The 18,393-nt window shown below is 36.5% G+C and overlaps 1 protein-coding gene across 1 annotated transcript in view; it reads left to right on the forward strand.

The window, feature by feature from the left end:
* The first annotated feature begins 215 nt into the window (after positions 1 to 215).
* Positions 216 to 18,393, forward strand: part of btv (beethoven) — a 123,426-nt gene continuing 105,248 nt past the window's right edge. The window contains exons 1-13 of the mRNA XM_067115238.1: positions 216 to 332; positions 2,362 to 2,462; positions 4,692 to 4,840; positions 5,015 to 5,182; positions 8,423 to 8,564; positions 9,142 to 9,268; positions 9,607 to 9,757; positions 11,154 to 11,841; positions 13,807 to 13,963; positions 14,412 to 14,604; positions 14,745 to 14,972; positions 15,246 to 15,478; positions 17,603 to 17,699. Of these exons, the coding sequence (XP_066971339.1) occupies positions 2,417 to 2,462; positions 4,692 to 4,840; positions 5,015 to 5,182; positions 8,423 to 8,564; positions 9,142 to 9,268; positions 9,607 to 9,757; positions 11,154 to 11,841; positions 13,807 to 13,963; positions 14,412 to 14,604; positions 14,745 to 14,972; positions 15,246 to 15,478; positions 17,603 to 17,699 (2,379 nt within the window). The 5' untranslated portion in view covers positions 216 to 332; positions 2,362 to 2,416. The remainder of the gene's footprint in view (positions 333 to 2,361; positions 2,463 to 4,691; positions 4,841 to 5,014; positions 5,183 to 8,422; positions 8,565 to 9,141; positions 9,269 to 9,606; positions 9,758 to 11,153; positions 11,842 to 13,806; positions 13,964 to 14,411; positions 14,605 to 14,744; positions 14,973 to 15,245; positions 15,479 to 17,602; positions 17,700 to 18,393) is intronic.

Genomic DNA, 18,393 nt, shown 5'->3' on the forward strand with positions numbered 1-18,393 from the left:
TTTGTTTACAGCAGTTACCATGGCAATGAAGATGCCAGCTATTTTTTAAAATGGAATTAATTTTCTTTTAGATCCAATGTTTTGGTTTTATAAGCCAAATTTTATGTTTTTATATATTAAAAATATTTTTTAAAAATGCGTTATTTACAGTAGAAAGCATTTTAAATGACAGGTATTGAAATAGGTACAAGCACTATCTGGCACCTCTTCGCTCACCTGTCACGAAAATCAACAACATACCAATGTTAAAACTACACGAGTTCGTGGCCACTGACTGTTTCTCCGGTGATGTCCCAGTTTTCTCTGGTTTGACGAGACATTGCAGCTTTCTGGTAATTATCCTTTAAGGCTAATGACTAAAACTTATTAATTAGTGTCTCTTATTCAGGATCCGATTAGGAGGCTTGTTATGAAGTTAGTTAACCAACCAAGTGGTCTTACGTTTTGCCCCAGTTTCATTATTCGAGGTTAACCTGTTTCAGCAACCTGTGTTAATAAAACTATGTTAATTTCTCGCCAATACGAGATTGAATAATTAGAATGATGGTGTGATGATGGTTGCCACGGTTTTTTTTTCGTATTTAAGGCATAACCTTCATGACTGGCAAGTTATTAACTAGCGAGATGGCATACTAGGCCTAGTGAGGCTAATTTGGAATGCTTCGTCAGTTTATGTAAGTCGCAAATTTCACCCAGACGACGTCTCGATAACCTCCAAGAGGTCTTTCTCAGCCTCGTGGACAAACCGTTTTTATGTATCAAAAAAGAAAATTGCCGTGAAAGGCTACTATAGTCAAGTAACCATGGTGATTTTTTTTTTAGCTAGTAACAACTTGACCTATGGTTTGGCATTCCAAGTGGGAATGAAGCCCCAGGTAGGCCCTAGTGTAGACCAGGGAAGGTTAAGTTAGGATATATCCATGGAATTGACATTGCCTTATTTCCATACATTTTTTATAGTTAACCATACATTCTTTATTGCTAATGGTAATCCAAATGAACCTTACATTTTTCAGACTGTATAGACTAAGGGGAAACATAAAAACAAGTGGTTTGAATTATCAATAATGGCTAAAGATCCATAAAACGACAGATGATTAGTCTGAAGTGCTTATGGTTCAGGAATCTGACTTTTATTAATTTATCATATTCTCTCTCGACTTCTGACACCTTTATGGAGGTAATTAAAGTGATGCCCATTGGGATAGAGTCTTCACCTGCTTAGTATTTAAACTAGAGCTGTTAGACTAGACATTGCATTTCCAAATTCAGATTAGGTTTAGGTCAAGGCCATGAAGTGCAGTCAAGGTCTTTCTGTTGCCGCAGAAGGATATTGCTGTAGATATGAAAATATGTATTGCGCTGTGAAGGACACTAGGCTAGATATCAGTACGCTCAACTTTAGAACAAACAGTGGTACCTGTGATTTATTTAGAAACTGAAAACGCACCAGAGTTTTGTTCAGGTTCACTATTCGTCTTCTTGCCTTTATATCTTTTACCAGTGTGTGTGTGCCATAAGATTGAGCAGTTAAATAGTTTCAATTTCCATATCAGTAAGGGAACTACTTGCATTCATAAATGTTAGGCACCTACTTTTTCAGTTGACCAGTGACATTTGATTCATATACAGTATTACCAAATTCCTGCTGGTTAGTATGTCAGAAAGATAAATTTTCGAAGGAAGTTGGAAAGGCCATTCTGTGAATGTTCACATATCTATAAAATGCAGAATTTTATCAGGATAGAATAGGACTCAAAATGAGGTATTCTGCGCACTTATTTTGTGAAATTTAGATACTGAAACGTCTTTAGATTATTTTAGGCCAGTCAGATTTTTAATTCATAGCCTGTTACATTATTGACATAAGAAATCTTTATTGTAAAAATTTGGGGTGTCTATGCTGGAGGAGCCTGTATGGCCAAGACAGAATATTTTGATTTTCCTTACCACTAGGTCAGACTAGACTATCTCAATCCTAGGCTAAGATAAGGGAAGGTATATGAGGGTAACCTAATACTGTACCCATTCAGTATATGTTAAAAGAAAATTCAATTACAATTAGTTTAATTTTAGTGTGAAAAAGGGTAGGCTGCAATATGTATTAATAACATTAACAGGTATAAATGGCAATGTAAGCCTAGAAGCTAAGACTAATTCAATCAGCAATGGAAAGTTTTCTAGTAAGCATCAAGGAATCACTTACAAATGGTTACAGAGTAGCTAACAACAGAAATTAGTGCAAAAGTATGTTGGTTGTTTTGTTACAATCAGCTCAGTGGTCTGGTAAAACTAAGGCATACTTAACTTATACCTTGTCAAAGTACTTATAAGTTTCATGAATGTTAATTCCTTTCACAGGAGAAGCACAGGATGATTTTGAAGTGAAAACTCCGTACCTCATACCACCAGGAAAATGGAAACAACAGATGTTCGCAAGAGTTTTATACTCACAACAGCTGGTAAGAATTAGGTTTATAAAAAAGACAATAAAATAGTTTGGTACTGTACCAGGTTAGCCAGTTTTGTCAGGGAAATTATTTTGATCCAGGTATGTTGCATGAACACCCAAATCACTGACAAAAACTCTACTACAGATCCAGAATAATAGATGGCTTAGTTAGATAAATAACTAATGCTGAGAATGTCAGCTACCAGGGTGGTTAAGGCCATTTGATCCAATGTGACTTTTCTCATTCTACATCACTTTTCAGCTTAGTTAACATTCTTATGATCTGTTTCTGGCTTTTTCTGTGACAAACTATTTTGTGGTATGTTCAATATAATATTCTTGCTTTTTGATATGATGCTTTTATTCCTGCAATAATTAAGGTTTGTTGAATTAAGGTTCATTATAAAATTCAGTATACCTTATATAGTTCTTTGGTCAATTTTTCACCATTTATGTTGCATGTACTCTACTGTCCAAATGTATTGACAGACCAGCTTAGTTGTCAGAGGCAGGTCATAGGGACCCAATTGATCCTTGCACCTGCATGTGGCAGAAAAGTTGTTCAAGGTTTGAGGAACACCAGCGAAGAATCTGTTTGTTCCTGTTGTTCTGCTCTCCCATTCCTGCCCTGTGGTTGCTTTGGAGAATGCCTTCCAACATCCCTTGGACAGTATTGATGTCTGTGCCTTTTTCCTGTTCAACTTGATCTGCTAAGTGATCACCCTTGAGCCAATCACCCCCAATCTCAAGGTGACTCTGGTGATTCCATGGCCAATCTGCTGGACCTTTTTGTTAGAGCACCAAGAGTTACCCTATTTTCCTGCACTGCTTTATCAGCTAAATTTACTAAGGTACCACCAATCTGTAGAGTTGCTTACACTTCATGGGTGAAACTATCCAGCTCACCCTGTGAGATTGAGGCTTTTGTCATACAGTTGTGTATGCGATGTCAGGTACTGTCTGAAAATCCATAGCAAATGTCTACCAAATAAAGTGTATCTTCTTGTTTTTAGATACTTTATCTTTAGGATTTGTAGCAAAAGGACAGCACATTACATGAGTATACAGTGGTGAAAGGTTAGTTGAATGTAAGGTGATGTGTACCTCTTTCCTGTCATCTGTCTTCTGTTGTAGTTGGCAGATGGGACTCTCCCCATTCCCCCTTTTAACATGGGGGATAGGGTCAGGTGTAGAGCATTATTATCTGGGATATTGTGATGATATGCTTCTGAGCTGGTCTTTCTACCCCACACTGAAAACCATAGGTCTCTTAATTTTTCTAGAATGTTACATACAAGTCAAACTCTGGCATAGGGACCTGTGACTGGTGGCATCATGTGTGCCAGGCTCTACAGTTGGTTATAGGAGTTATCCTTCCCCTGCTGACATCTGTGACAAGGTAGCTGACATTGCTGGCTGGAAGAATAACATCAATTATGTTCTTTAGATGGTATCCATACTTTTCATCTAGGGAGTCAGTCTCGTAAGAGGTGAAGGTTTTTATCTGGATGGGAACAGATTGCAGATTCAATGCGATTTGCATTTTTCCTTTTCACAGAAACTCTAAAGCCTTTTATCTAATCGCCTCTAATCAACCCTGTGTCTTGGTGCCTGTTGCTACAAGTAAACATGATTCTCCTAGTCAAGTGAATGGATGGGTTCCCCTTCCTTTCCCTGCCACTAATTATCTACCTTGTTACCAAGCTTCAATGATTGAACCAGCTTTAGCCTAAGGTAATCCATATTAAAAACTTCAGGTATGTATATCTAGGAAGAATGCAAATTCAGTTGAACTTGCAATGCTTTATATGTTCGGAACAACCTAATGAAAAACACTGCATCATACATTAAATGCAACTCCGTACTCATGCTATACATATACAGTTCAGTGTAGTAAGTAATAAAAAGCATATTCACATATATCTAAGCTTTTGAATGATCATTAGTTTCATCTCAGTTAAAATTGAGATATTTTGATGATATATCCAAACTTAGCCCATCCTCTGAAAGCAATGATATTGTGAATGTTCAGAGTTGCATGTGATTTTACAGGGGTTATTATGTACTGTACTCTATAATAGTAACAGTGCTCCAATTGTTTCTCCTAGGCAGTGTAATTTTTAAAATTTTGTGGTGTAGCTTGTAGTATATGCACAGGTTTTATCAACTGATACTTTGGTCTGTGAGTTTCTGTGTAAAGATTATTTTACCTTAATAACTGTTTTTTTTTTTTTGGCAGGAAATTACTTCAAAATCCCTTTGGGAGATCCTTCATTGGCTGCATCTCTTGATGATGAAAACCTCAATTCATTTCTTGATTCTGGCAATTCCCAGCTTTTGGGAGCCCAGATTATTGCAGATGAGAAGAGAATTTTATTCAGTACTAAGGTATGTTTACTTTTCTCAATTGCCATTTCTTGTACTATTGATATGAAATGTTTGTCATCTAATATGTTGTAAAGAATGGGATATTTTTGAAAGAAATAGTTTCTAGTTCTACCATGCTTATGAGGGGATGAATAAGATTCTGCCTGAATTTTAAACTTTACTTGTTGGTTGTAGGTGGATTCATCAGTGAAGAAAGATAAGCTGTTGGTTTTCTTCAAGGTCAAGCCAGAAGTTATCACTGATGAAAATTTATCAAATATTTTTGTGTCATCAATGATTGATTCTCCAGTATCTTCCTTGTATCATTCTCTTCAGAAACTTTATGCTCCTATTTTACTACAGGTAAAGAATTATCTGCAAGTTGTGATGTTGCAAAGTTTTTGATACTGCTTTTGATATAACTGAAATTTAATTCTTTTCCAGCAGCTGTATACCACATTTCTCCCTCAATTCTTCATTCATAACACGGTCTTCCTACCTCAGGCTGGCCATAAATCTCAGCATTCTTTACTCACACTTTTTCAGAATCTGTGCCATATTGTCTATCAGTTCCCATGTTACTTTAGCATGATATTTTAGGCGTTAAGCACATTTTGTAAGTTTTTTTTGTCTGTCAATGAGATATTTTTTCCTGCAAGAATACAAACCGTCACCTTTACCTTCTGTTTAAGAGTATTCCTCAGCATGAGCTGGAATCAGCTGTTGCAACTTAGTAACAAGGTAGTTAACTGGTAATTGATGGGTAAGTGGGGGAAACTTCCACTCACCTACTGTCACCAAGCACTTTTCTCCCATTGAGTGCCAGCTGCTAAGGTGAGACTTTTCTTTACTAGCATTCATGGTGATTTTTCTTGTACAGTACAATGAATGTGCCATGGAAGAATGAACAGCAAAGGTGTGAAGGATGTGAGCAAGTATGTGGTTACTTCTTGTCCTGTGTGATTTTGAATCCCATTGATATTGTTCCTTCTGTAGGTATAGGGCCTGCAGTCCTGATTTTCCCTGTAGGGAGTGTGCAGATTGTCTTTGCAGTAGAAGAGGTTTGGAAACAAGATGAAAGACTAAAATGCATTAGTAAGTATTGCTTGGAGGAAATACTCCTTTGACACCACTGAATCTTTTTGGTTTCTTACCCCCTAACCACTCTCCCCCTTCCTCCCTCAAAGCGTCCTTCTACTCATGCCGCATGTACACCTTTAGTAGCTTAGTCTACGAGGATTATGTATGGGAAGGTGGGTAATCAACACTCTCATCTAGTGATGAATCATTATGTCAGCTGCTTGATGATGACTTTGACTCAGTATTTGTGAAAGATAGGGCCTTCCCTTGGTATTCTGGAGAGCTCATGTGCTTCTTTTCTGGACCACTCAACCTTGGCTAAGCTTTGTTGAGCCTCCATTATCAGTCATCCTACTCATTGGAGATGCCCTGAGACATTGGCCACGGTTGTTGCTCCATTGCCCTCTGGTTCCCTCACTTCAACCAGTTCTTGTGAGTCATTAGAGGAGATTAAGACATGTGTAAGGAGCACATTGAAGAAGTGCAGGTGCCTTGCTTCTTCTTCCTCTTCCTCCTCCTTGTTGTCTGCCCATACTTCCACTTGGACTTTTGAGTGAGCACCTTCTGAAACTGCTGCTGATCTCATGAAGAACACCTGCTGGGGGAAAGAAAAAGATAAAATGAAAATTAATTTTAAAGTGAATGACACAAGGTAATCCTGAACAGTTCCAAAAATCTGGGAAATCTGGGAGCTGTAGCCATCCAGCAGACACACAAAAAGGGTCTTCAGTAAACCACTTGGGACTTAAGTGGTCCTTAGCACATGCGTCAACCTACTGGGATCAGTTGATCTTTTTTCTTTTAGAGTCAAATGATGTGTCTTGGTTTTCACCACATAGCACACAAAATAGCATGTGTTGAAATAGTACTAAAGGTATTCTGGGGGAACAGAAACAAACTTTTAATATCTTATGTGTTAATTTTAAGAACCTGTGCTGTATAGTTAGAATACTTCACAAGCCCCAGATTTATTTCTGTACAGTATGTCTTAAATCATGCGGTGTATAGTTAAAGACCAAGTGACATTAAAGGTAAACAATAGGACTTAAGTTGTGCATATATTTGACTAATTTGACTTAGCCCAGTAATCTGACTGTTTGATACCCATATATCTAACAGATCAGAGGCTTAGGTCTCCTTCCTTTGAATTCTCTTATTCAGGAAGTGTGACCGGGTGTGCCGAACCTCCAGTCGGTTCAGGATTCTCATACCTCCCACCAAGAGTGAGTCTATCCTAATGTTAAGACCCAGGTTTGTTCTGCGTATGAAAAAATGACAAATTTAAATTAATTTTATTTTTCATAGCCAATGAACCCACGGTCTTAACATTTACTGCCCACCTCTAGCTGCCCCTCTTCAGTTAACATTGGGCTGGAAGAAAACTGATACGTCACAGGGTTGAGATTGGGTCGCTAGCTGCATCCCACCTCATCTCCGTGACAGATACCAGGTGCCACCAATTCCTTGCATAAACAATTATTGTTTTTATTTTTACCAGTTTCCAGCTGGCGCCAGAAGATTTATCCTAATGTTAAGACCGCAGATTTGTTAGCTATGAAAAATACAAATAAAGTTAAATTTGTCATGTTATCACTATTTAGAATGGTTCTGTGTTAATTCAGTCAAAAAAATATGCATATCCCTCAGTGGAGATGGGGAAATTAGTGTGATAAGGACTCTTCACATTGAACTTTGGCTGGAAGATAACAAACAAAAACAGGAAACAGAAAACCCAGGTTCAGTCTGCTCACCCTTACTGCTACCAGAATTAATAAAGATGAGAAAGAAATATTTAATAAATTGCCCTGGGTTGCTTCCATAATGAACAGAAGCTTTTCATTCACACCGTCACAATGGTGAAAACACAAATACCCTACTCAACTCTCTCTCTCTCTCTCTCTCTCTCTCTCTCTCTCTCTCTCTCTCTCTCTCTCTCTCTCTCTCTCTCTCTCTCTCTCTCTCTCTCTCTCTCTCTCTCTCTCTCTCTCTCTGCAGAGTGTAAGATGGTGGCATTTGGCATATTAAACTTGTGAAACTAGTTCTTATTTGTTTTTTCTTGTACTCTAATTTTCTTGTTTTTCTTGTGTTACCACCATACCTTGTGTAATAATAATTTTTTTCTTTATATTTATTGAAATTTGTAATGCCATCTATAGGAATTTTCAAGAGGATGCATATTCAGCCATGAGAGTACAAGTTTCTTTTATTACCTATATTTCACTCATTTTTTTTCTTCCAGTACAGTCAGTGTATTACTGGTATATTTTTCAAATACAGTACTTAAAGGCATTTTTTTAAAAATGAAAATGGTTGTTTACACAAAATTTGTGGACATAATAACTTGGAATTTTTCTTAATGTGGGCCAAAATTCTGTGGACAAAGATGTCAAAACTGTATGTAAATGTAGAGTGATAAATGTACTTTGCATTGCAGTACAGTATATGTAAGTTAATTGGATTTGGACATTGTCATCCCTACTAAAATATTCTTTCTGTGGTTGTTAATGTAACTTCTGTTTCCAGGATTCAGAATGGAGCAGCACACTCGATCCAAAACTTCAAGAATTAGTGACAGAGCTCTCAGAAGGGCTAGGCAGTATGTTGAGGAAGCAGAATCCAATTGATGGTGGATCTCATGCATCTGGTGGGAAAAAACCATTAGCAGGTAATTTATGATGTTAACTGTTGTGAACAGGAAGATGCATCCCATGAAAAACTGATGCTCTAATGCTGTGTTGTTTTTAGTGTGTTACCTTTGGGTTTCTGAGATCTTTCTTGTCACTGGTGTAGTATGGAATTGCATTATTTGGAACGAATCTTACCTATTGTTAAAGTTAGCTTATATCTTCACATCATTAGCTGCAATCGGCATACAAAATAAAAAAAAATATTGCTTGGCTAACCCGCTAGGACTGTCTCTCTAATCACCTGTTTCCCACCAGGTGGCGCTGGAATGTTTACATTCTTGTGAGAGTTCGTCATGCCATGTCCGTATGCAGGTGATGTTGAAAGAACGTAAACATTCCAGCGCCACTTGGTGGAGAACAGTTGATAACAGAGACAGTCCTAGCTGGTTAGCCAAGAGCTATTGTTTTATTTTGTATGGCGATTGCACCTAGTGGAGCAAAGATATAAGCTAACTTTAATTGTAGGTATCCAAATAATTAATTTTATCATGAAAATTATAATTTCTCAAGTTTCTCTAACTTGCCATTGGAATATTAACTTTTTGAAATTGACAGGTATATTGAATGTGAAGGATGAAGCTGATTATTGGGCTGAAGTAACAAATAACCCCAAAAATCGTGATGAAAAGGAAATGGCAAAAAACTTTTACTCTATTTTAGAGCCAATAGCTAAAGACTTTAGGTAAGTTGTATTTGAAGTACTGTACTCTTTTTCACTTTTTAATATCAGCAAAGTACCTTTTAAGTACCTATAGCTTATACAGTATGGTGGTATGAAAATAATTGATTGCATTTTTTGACACATATAATTATGAGTGCACACTTTATTTTATATGTAAGGAGAAGTCAGTTAAATGAATAAATTTTTCTGTAATAGATACTTAATATGTTTCAAGAATTTCTAGCAAGAGTGCTTGGCACTTGGCACTTGCCGCTTGTTGATATTAATGATTCTTTATTATTAAGCCTAAGAAGATAATTCCAGTGTAGTGCTTGTCTTTAGTACTAAATTTTTTCCAGTGGACTGGATGCTGTAACATTTTTAGATGCAGAGGATATATTAGATAACACCCAGAATGCTCTTGATGAACTTTGGAGGCTTGATTATCCTCAAAATAGAATGACTCATTTACTGGACATCTTGGGAAACCAGCTTACACGTTATGTGCAGGTATGTCATTTATAATGTATTTCAGTTTGCATTAACCAAAAATATGAACCCTTGCCTTTGCTGCACTATTTTCTTCTCGGCAGCACTTTTGCTGGTAATGGAGTTACTTGGGCCATGTCTGTGTGCCCATTAAGCAGTATGATAAAGTAACATCACTATATTTCACACAGTTACATAATGTCTTCTCTAAAAATTCTGATTTAAGAAGAGAACTGAATGCATGAAGTAGAACCAGGGAGATTATTTAATGAGTGTTCAGAATCAGATAGACTAGACAAAATACAGTAATAATTAAATGACGTTTTTTTCTCACCTGTGCCCCTGTTACCACTAGGAGTTTGAGACCCAGGTCTCTTCTTTAGTGATAAGCCATCTTAATTGACATTTAAATTGAAGTCTCAGCTTCTATTTGTTTGAAAAAAACCACAATGACTCTTTAACTTCTCAGTTCATTCACAGTTATTGTACTTGATTGTTGCTAGACAGCTATGAATCCATAATAAAAATAAAATAGAGAAACCTCAGTTAAAAGTAAGTAGAATTGAACTCTCATATTGGTTTTGGGTGAAGCTGAGTGAAGACATGGTATTTATTTATTTGATCTTCATTTTGCATGGAAGGCTTTGTAGTGACAAGTGTATCCAAAAAAAGTTTGAAGAAATAAAGATGTTAAGAGGTCATTGTGGCTATTACAAGTACTACATCTAAATCTTGTAAAAGTGACCAGTAGATTCTATATGCCATAGATACAGAATATGTTTACACATACATCCTTGAGATAGTACTAAAGGCTGTGTACTTTTGGCACCAGTTACAATAGTGTTTGCTCTTCACTTTTCATCTGTTCCGTTTGGTTTCTTTCTTACTTACCAGTCCAATTTATTGATTAAACCTTTTTCCATTTTTATTTTCACCCTTTAATTGAGCTATTGCCAATTGAGATTTGTTATGCAACTAAAAATTATTTTGTGACCACAAAACCTCACTTCTAGACTCAGAGGGCTTGCCGAAGGATTTGTTCTCAAATGAGAGCTTAAAGTGAGGGGAATTAAAGCTTAAAAGAGTTGACAGCTAAGTAAAAAGGCTCAACAGAATTAATGAAAAGTAAATTGCAGAAAGCAGTGTAAATGGGGCCAAAAGGAGGCTGCAAAAAACATTTTTTACCATTTGTATTTTGCCATGTAAGTCACAAGTGGCATCCCCTTTTGCAGGGTGATGGTGGTAAATGACACCTAGTTGTCAGTTAATTCCTTACTACACTGCTTTTTGGGTAATGTTAGAGTGTTTGTGTATGCATTGCTTTGTTCGTTGTATTTAGCAATACTGTAGAAGAAAAAGTGTGATTTTGTTTTTCTAGATCATCTTTGAAATTAATATGATGTCTGTAAATTTTCAGGGAAAGTTGAATGAAGAAGACCTTTGGAATGGGCAGTATTCTCAAGTAGAGAAAAATCTGAGCGAAGGTATTGGACTGTGTGAACACTGGGTAGATTCTTGTAATAAACTTACAGGCATGTTTTGGAAAGGAGGAGTTGATCAAATGTGGGAAGGTGAACCATTTGAACCAGATTATTGTAAAAATGTAGCTAAACGTCTGACCCAAATCCTCAATCTACGAACATTGCACAAACAGTTGACAAGGCTACTATCAATTAGTGAACAGGAAGACCTGAAGACCTCTGAGTCCTTCAAACCCTTCACTGGATTAAAACCTGTACAGTATAATCCTTACACTGAACCATTATGGCAAGCTGCTGTTAGACAGTTTGAAAATTCATTGACTCCTGCAGAGCAGCGCATTGCAGGCAAGCTAAGAGGCCAGCTACGGAGTATGAGCTCAAGTGCATACCAGCTGATGCAAGAGTTTAAGCGATACAAGGAACTGATTAAGCGGGAGAGTATTCAGAGGGAACTGTTGGCAGAAAGGGAAATGCTCCTAGGTGAACTTGTGAGCTACATCCGTACCCTTAAAGCTGACTTTGCTACAACCTCAGTGGATGGTCCAAGGCGCTTGGCTAATGTACCAGAGGTTGTCAGTAATATCTACTGGGTGAAACCTATTCACGCAAAGGTTTTAGATATTGGTAAGTTTACCACAGTTTTAAGTGTCTTAAGAGCATTCCATTACTGTTTGTCGTGGCATTTTGTAGTTATATTTTACAATTTTCATGTGTGGTCATGTCCCCCAAAAATGGAAAAATGCTTATTTGCAAAAAAATATTTTTGTAGAAAATGCAAAAGAGGAAATCTAGAATATTCCATATATTCCACACTTGTGAAATACAGTGTTAACTCAAGTTAGTAATTGCTTCATGTAATTCCATTTACCGAGTGTGCTGTTTTATACTGCATACTCATAGTATGCATCATCAAGGTAATAATTTAATAAGGCAACTTGTATTTGTTTCACAACAAACTCGTTACTTATAGTGTCCATTTCATTTGTCATGAAACATTCCCTGACTAAGCTCTCTAAATGAAAAGTGGAACAGCCATAGGTAATTAACGCACATTTACCCACAGATTCATTGACTCCCAGATATTAGTCTTATGTATTCTTTGTCTGTCTGTGTTACTTTGCCCACACCTTTCCCTAGATTGTGAGTGGTAACATCAGCTAGTTTTAAGGAATTGCCTTGTTTGCTTTCATTTCATTCCATTCTATATTATTTTATAGTTTTTCATTGCATTACCATTTCATTGATTATTTTTATTTTGTGTGTAAATAGTGATAGAGGGAGCTTAGCCCTTTCAGTTTTTCATCTGGTGGTAATGCCAAAGTTTGTAAGTATTAGCATATTTTTTGTAAGATAAGTGGTAATTTCCATACATATTTTCATTTGGTAAGATAAAGCTTACGATAAATCTCTAGGTATAAGTTATCTAGGTTCTTTGTTGATTTTGTGTGGTCTTAGCAAGCTGAATGTGTAAAGTTTTTAGAAAAGTTAGCAGTTTATTCCTCTCTAGTTGTGGAGTTTCGTTTATGTTAACCTTCACTTCAGAAGAGTTATAATAAAGGTGTATGATAATATAATGGATGGCAAGGATGCCTTAATTATGCCCAATGCCTGTGGGATCTTAGCTGTATATGCCTCCTTGTTTTCAAACAGAACCTAGATATTAATGCAGTTTTAGGTGCAGGTCCATGGAGGTGCCAGGTGACATTCACAAATTTTTATATAAGTGGCGACTAATGGGGGATTAGATTCACATTTATTAGGCCCTGTAGTGGCAGCTTGATAGGTTGTCCATTTCTGGGTTGGGCTCTAGGCCATTGGATTTATCATTTTTGCATTCTCCCTCTCATTATCCCATTATGGCATTGTAGCAGAAGATAGGTGCTGTATTAAGGATTGTACAGTTACAGACCTTGTATATTACAATTCATGTGTAGGGTTCTGTCACACAGCTCCAGACCTTTGGAGTTATGAGTTATGATGCTTATATTACTTCATTGCTCTAAGCATATCCTATAATTTTCAGTTAACATCCTGCAACTTTGAAAACTTTATTCCTCCCCACCCCAACTGAGATTTGGGTAGCATTAGGAATGGGTTTGCTGTGAAACAAACACCATTCTTTGTATATCAACCCATCTGTACTTGTATACAGACTTTCACTCCACTCAAACCCTAGTTCTTGCTGAAAGTTAAGACTACACAAAAAGTAAACCAAATTGGCACTGGAGAACAGATAGACATGCACACAGATAGTATCAGTCTATTGCCAGTCTTCTTTTCATGTAGAAACTTTTGTCTGGGAATATTTTATGTCCAAAAAAAAACAGAGCAACAAAGATAATGGATTTACATGAAAGAGGTCGTTTTGTTTTTGAAAAATTATACAATTCTGTAACTTTTGTGAATATTGATTAATAATTATTCCAGTTAAAATTTTCTTTAAATATCAGGTTTTCATGTCTTGTATAGTAAAGTTCCTTCGAATCTTTTGCAGTTCTCCAACATAAATTGCCACCTTAAGATCACTAATTATTCATTTCAGCGCTGGGCATAGGTACAGTAAACTAACTATGAACTTTATCACTACAGATAAAACAGCAGATGCTCTTCTAAGTGACCTGAATGGCTATAGTGAGCTGAAAACAAACATAGCAGAGTTTAAGGAAGAACTGGAAGAATACCATTCTGATCAGTTTGACTCATGGTCAAGGGAAATGCTCCAGAGAATAGAATCAGAAGAATTAAGGTATTTTCAGTAAAAATTTTCTGTATAGTCCTAACACTATCTCATGTACATTTGAGGAAGTTTGTGTTTGTTGCTGTATCAGTCTTTTCCCCAGTGGCTGCACCTAGGTAGCTGAAATGTTCAAAACTGACTTTCAAGGAATTTTTGCAGCACACTACAGTTACAAGGTCAATGCCCACCAGCCCCATGATTTAGTTTAATGGTATTCAATCTTTTTTTATTTTTGGCTTTGAATCTATAAATTCAAGACAATAGTGAGCATTGACCTCATAATTGCATACAAATTTTTTATGTGTATGAAGTATATAAAAGAGAATAGGAGGTGACTGGGGATGAGAGAATACGTGGTAAGAGAGCAAATGGAAGTGAAGATGATAAAGTATGCATGATTGAAAAAACCAAAATACTAAATTTATAGATATTAATTAATAATAGTACCTCTTTCCAGTTTAGCCACAGATTCCCCTGTACTGTCATTTAGCAGCAATCGACGGCTCAGAGTGAACTATAACCCTCGCCTGGTTGGATTGGTTCGAGAAGTCAGCCAGTTGTCCATTTTAGGACACAAGATACATCCAGACATCATCAAAACAGCAAAGCTAGCACAGAAGTTTATGAAGCAAGCAAAGGCTCTGGAAGAAGTAATTTTTTTTCCTAGCAGTGGGTTATTTGTAATGAAGTGAGATATAAATTCTGTAAATTTTCTTGTTGTTTCATGTTGATTTTGTCTTTTCTTAGGAGTTTTATTTAGGGATTTTCTTTAAAAAAAATTATTTTACAGATTGCAAACTTTCACAACACTATTGGAGACCAAATGATACCTTCCCAACGGCCTATGATGTTGGAGGCAGCGTTAGCACTGTCTGGTTTGGTGCAGGAGCAGACAAATCTAACTTGGTCAAACACAGATGCATTAGATGACTATATTGGCAGATTAAAGGCTGCTACACAGAGGTTGGCACGAGAAAACAAACAGTTGGCTCAGTGTCACCTGATGATTAAAGAGCGAGTACGTCAGTTTTATATTCAATTAGAGGCAATAGACTTCTGTTTTCTGCATAAAAAGCAATCAGTGCAAGTGACTTTCTGATAGAGTTACTGAATTCAAACATATGTTCAAGTAGAGTACTTTTTAATATCCATATAAAAGGCATTCAAACATGTATTCCCTGTACTGTAGTAGGATTACTGAATTCAAAAGCTGTTGATAATACAGGTTAAATTTTTTTGGTACATGTTACACATGCTTCCTTTATTCTGCACCCAGTATTTGTAATTGCAGGTACTAAAGCTCATGAACACAGATTTGCTGCGTCACCAACCCCAGTGGAAAGAGCTTTTGAAAGAGATGCGTTCAATTATGCACCAGTTACAGGAGAAAGGATTTGAAGACCAGAAATCTTGGTGTTCTCACTGGGATAGGCAGCTTTACAAAGCTCTTGAACATCAGTACCAGTTGGGGATTGAGGCCCTAAATCAAAACCTCCCAGAATTGAAGGTGGAACTTACCTACAGGTATAGTATACATCATTTTATGTTTGATTTCCATTGGTAGAAATGTAGATTGTCCGAAAACAAATCCAATACCTTTGCTTTTAATTAGCCCACATTTGTGTTCTTAGAATGTTTTTGCTGCTTCATTATACAATTTTTTTGAAATAAAATAAAAGACAGTCAAGATATTCTGTCTGTGAATGTAATAATCAAGTAGGGCAGCCATTTCAGCACTTAACTTGCTTCCTCCTATACTGAGAAGTTGTTCATGGTTTTTTCATTTCAGTTCTTTACATTCCCCATTTGTATACATTTTATTTTTTGTGCTTAAGGTGTTTACCACATTGGGGAATGACTCCAGCATAGTAGTATCACTGATTTTTCCATCAGTGACTATTTTACCCATTTTTTTTATTCGCCCTCTTCGTTAAGGAGTGGTCATTTAAGATTACTTTTTTGGCTTGTTGCGTTAACCTTAGCATCTCTTTCCTCATCACGTGTTCTGCTGCTGCTAATTGAAAGGCTTCTTTTCACATTGGCATTATGCCAGTCTTACATCTTGTGACCAGTGCCACCTCTGCTCTCTGCTGGTGAAGTTGACTTCCTTGTTGATTGCCCTTATAGCAGCAGCTATGTTATTATCAACCTCCAGTCACCAGTATTCTCTAACAGCTGTGGTAACAGTTTCATCATTGCGTGGATCTTCTGACTTTGATCACAGGGCTGAAAGGAGCACAGCTATGATTATGGCTTTTAAGATCAGCTTGATAGAATTGGTCTCTCATATTGAGTATACTGGTATTTGTCAGGCTCTTCTGACAAGGAACATCTCCCATGTCACTGGTCTGTCTGCTCAAGAAACACCCAGTCACTCACACAGCCATTGATCACTGCCTGCTGCTTCTGCAGTTTAGTCCTAGTCACTAGAATTGGTTCCATCATGGTTTTCGTTAATCTGAAAGCTTGATTTCATCCCTGATGAAGGACTGACCAGCAGGAATGGCTATTGGAAGAATTGCAATAAACAACACTTATTATACCCTGGAGGAATTTATCATGTGGCATTTCAGTGCTCAGTTTTTCATATGTGTTGGTTATTTGGCAGCCATTTCTCACTTGATTGAAAGCTGTTGGAACATTCAATACTCCCCCTTGCAGTCCCTCTCAAAAGTGATGTATGGTAGCATGAGGCTCTCAGTCAATTTGTCTGAGGCGAAGAGTGGACATTGTAACTCGATTTTTCAGGGCTTCCATCTCAAATGCAGCTCATTGCATGCATTTGAAAGACACAGTCTGATGCACAGATCATCCCAAGAACTTTCTGGTGGATCTTATAGGTATCAGTAAACCAGGCAAGAGGGTTTAACAGCACTGCCCTTCCCACCTAAATTGTTGTTGAGCAGGCTAGCCATAAGTAATGGGTTTGCTGTGAAACAAGTTTAATTTTTGTTAAAAACAAAGTATTATTTCATACAAAACCATTACTTTGACAATTGAAGATCATGTATTTGGATTGTTTGTAAGGAATGGGTTTGTATTAAATACATTAGTTTTTGAAGAGAAATTATCTTTTATACACAATAAAGTTTGGTTGACAAAATGTTAAATTTGCAACTTTTACATAGGACTAAAGGAGTTGGGATCTTTGGAATTTCCTTGTGTTTACTTTTACAGAGAAAAAATAAAACTTTTTGGCATTGCACACAGGTATTGAAAGATTACTTCCATTTATCACCATTTATTTTGGACATTTGCTTAGAAATTTACTTCTCTTACAGAAAGATATTCTTAGTCAAGGAACTCACTGATTCAGCAATTGCTGCTTGGTCAATATTTTGGTGTACCTTATTAAGGTTTTGTCTTAATTTCCATACAGGTAGTTACCACATAAGGATAGATGAGTCTGAATTTTCATACAAATAATTACCACTTAAAGATAGATGTGACGGGGGTTTATTGGATGTAGTATGGTGTACTTGCTTCACTTGATATTCACTAATGGAAATAGGACCCATAATTCTTTACAAAATAATTTTTATGAAGATTTGGGACTAATAACAATTTCACTTTATGTTGGACAATTGAATGGGATTAAAAATGTAAATGTATTTAGGTTTTTTGTCATTTAAATGTTTTCAATTTCAGACAGCAGAGATTGCAGTTCCGGCCACCAATGGAAGAAATACGCATGAAGTACTTTGGACAGCTGAAAAGATTCCTAGCAATTCCCTATCAGTTTAAGGTTAGATTTATTCATACAAATTCAAAACCTCACACTTCTAAACTCTCAGTATCCTATTAGAACAGAAATCTAATGAAGAAAAGTTTCATCTATGCCCTTTACCCATCATTTTCTGGTCATTCCTACAATTTAACTCTGCAACAAAGAAAGTAGTAAAGACTAAACTAAACCAGAGAAATAACAAAAAAAAGCAATTAAGCTAATACAATTTAACTATGAAACAAAATAGATTGTATTGAATATATTCATTGGAAATGAAGTATTATCTTTAATCAAACCATCCTCATTACGGTGTCATGTAATGTATATATTCATTTATTCCAGTACTCTTCAAATTTTGCTTTTTTTTTTTTTAGTTTGGAAATGGCTTTTTAGCAAATCTAAACATTCCAAAAATAAAGATTACTTAGGATTCTTAAGCAATTAGGCCAGGCTTCCTTCTGAGTTCTCAAGGCATCTTTGTACTTTTTAGTGGTATTAAGGACACAAGGATATTTGTACAACCCCAAGTAAGATAAAAAGTTTCATGATAATGCAGTTCTTCAAATAATAGCCAGCCCTGAGGTAAATATTTCACGAAAGGTATTAAGATACAATTGATGGAGAAAGCTGCTTAGATAAACAAAATTGATGACAAAATTGTTTTTCATCATCAAAAATGTTTTTATGTAGCTTTTCCATTACGGGATCCCAG

Source organism: Macrobrachium rosenbergii, chromosome 13 (genome assembly GCF_040412425.1).
Source record: "Macrobrachium rosenbergii isolate ZJJX-2024 chromosome 13, ASM4041242v1, whole genome shotgun sequence".
NCBI lineage: Eukaryota > Metazoa > Arthropoda > Malacostraca > Decapoda > Palaemonidae > Macrobrachium > Macrobrachium rosenbergii.